The sequence below is a fragment of the Penaeus monodon genome, unplaced genomic scaffold (assembly GCF_015228065.2).
Source record: "Penaeus monodon isolate SGIC_2016 unplaced genomic scaffold, NSTDA_Pmon_1 PmonScaffold_23920, whole genome shotgun sequence".
Taxonomy (NCBI): Eukaryota; Metazoa; Arthropoda; class Malacostraca; order Decapoda; family Penaeidae; genus Penaeus; species Penaeus monodon.
Genome location: NW_023654055.1, coordinates 1 through 1,810, shown reverse-complemented (window position 1 = coordinate 1,810; position 1,810 = coordinate 1). Strand labels below are relative to the sequence as shown.

The 1,810-nt window shown below is 39.0% G+C and overlaps 1 protein-coding gene across 1 annotated transcript; it reads left to right on the top strand.

The window, feature by feature from the left end:
- Nucleotides 1-901: 901 nt before the first annotated feature.
- Nucleotides 902-1,803, top strand: LOC119570285 (the record flags this gene model as incomplete). Its single annotated transcript, XM_037918090.1, has 2 exons — nucleotides 902-1,332; nucleotides 1,612-1,803. Coding segments are annotated over exons 1-2 (412 nt in total), but the record flags the coding sequence as incomplete, so codon positions are not given.
- Nucleotides 1,804-1,810: the final 7 nt, after the last annotated feature.

Genomic DNA, 1,810 nt, shown 5'->3' with positions numbered 1-1,810 from the left:
ACACGTAATTCACACATAGAGTTTATTGTGTTAGAAATCACACACGCACGCGCACTAATGTCACGAAATATTTTACGTGACAGTACGTGAAGTTACGTAATACGAGAGGATTACGAAGGAAAATGAAATAATTGGGTATGTTAAAAGAAGGGGGGAGCGAGGGAGCGATATTTTGCCGTTCGCTCGACAAAATATTAAATATTCCCTGCCTTGAAGGATCTTCACGAATTTCATCTGCCCGAAAAAAGTATACAAGTTGAGTGCGAGCCTTCAAAATGTTCGATACTCCGGTGTATTCGGTCATTTCTTATTCAAAATTAGGTAAATGCCATGCTTTACCCTCCCCCCCCCTCTCCCCTTTGTGTTTTGAAAGAGTGAAGCTCTATAATATTTGCATGAAGATAATTTTCAACCCTCCCTCCTCACTTTTTAGATTAGTATTTTGAAGCATGTATAGTCACAGCAGGTTTCGAATTCTGTTTCGAACAAGATATAAAGAAGGCATGATGTGGCCGTTGTTTGCGCTACGTTCAATCAAGGAAAGGACCCCCCCCCACCCCCCAAAAAAAAAATAATAATAATAATAATAATAATAATAAGATAAATAAAGATAATAATAATAATAAAATGGCAACTCACCCAAAACTAGCGTACTTTTATTCGGTGTTTAAAGAATGAATGTGTTGTACGTGAGTTTTGTAAGTGCCAAATATAAGTAGATGTTAATATAGAGTGTCATTTGGTTAGAATGAAACAAAAGAGAGATTTGGAGACTCGGAGTACAGGAGAGTTGCCGGTTTCTCTTTTCCGGAGATTGAACGCGCTATATTGAACGCGCTATAGATTTTTTTTCTTTCTTTTTCTTTTTCTTTATCGAAGCTTGATTACTTTTGCCTACCATTGCATTCAATAGGCTAAATTGTGAAGTTGCCTTTAAACTTAGCCAGAATGTTGAGTTATAATGATTTAGCTCATATGTGAAACAGAAAATACTCTAGCTATACTCTCTATGAAAAAAATAAAACAACAATAAAAATAAAATAACAATGCTCTATATGAAAAAAAACAACAACAGGGAAACTGATATATGTATGTCTCTCTAGGTAGCAAAAATGGCAGACAGTTTAGCAGACATAGAGGAGATTAACCTAATTGAAGAGATCATCGAAAATATAGCGGCGCTGCAGCCTCCTCGAGCGGCCTTAACAGAGAGAAATAATGTGTTCTTGAGTCTCAATGATGAAGAATTCGTCGCCAGGTTCAGATTATCGAAGGAGAGTGTGAAGTTCATATTGAACGAGATACATTTTCCTGAATTTCACGACGGCAGAGGTTTGTGTTGTCTATGGTTACTGGTGAAATATGTGTGATATGTGGTAGATGTTATCTGCTGAGTATATATGCACACATATACCCACTTACTAACACACACACATGCGGGCGCACGCGCGCACACACACACACACACACACACACACACACACACACACACACACACACACACACACACACACACACACACACACACACCACACACACGTGTGTGTTATTATAACAATGTTATTTTCTTCATTTATATATTTATGTATTTTCCTTTTTTCCATTTCATAGGTGCCTCCGTACCGTCACACATAAGGCTTCTTATAACCTTGAGATGGATGACTACTGGCGGATTGCAGCTGGCCATTGCAGACGATTTCGAAGTCTCGCAGCAGTTTCTCAGCACCTGCGTCAAAGAAACGCTGCAGTCCATAGCAAGCAATTTCCACCGCTATGTCCAGTTCCCCGCACGACAAAATCCAGGCATCGC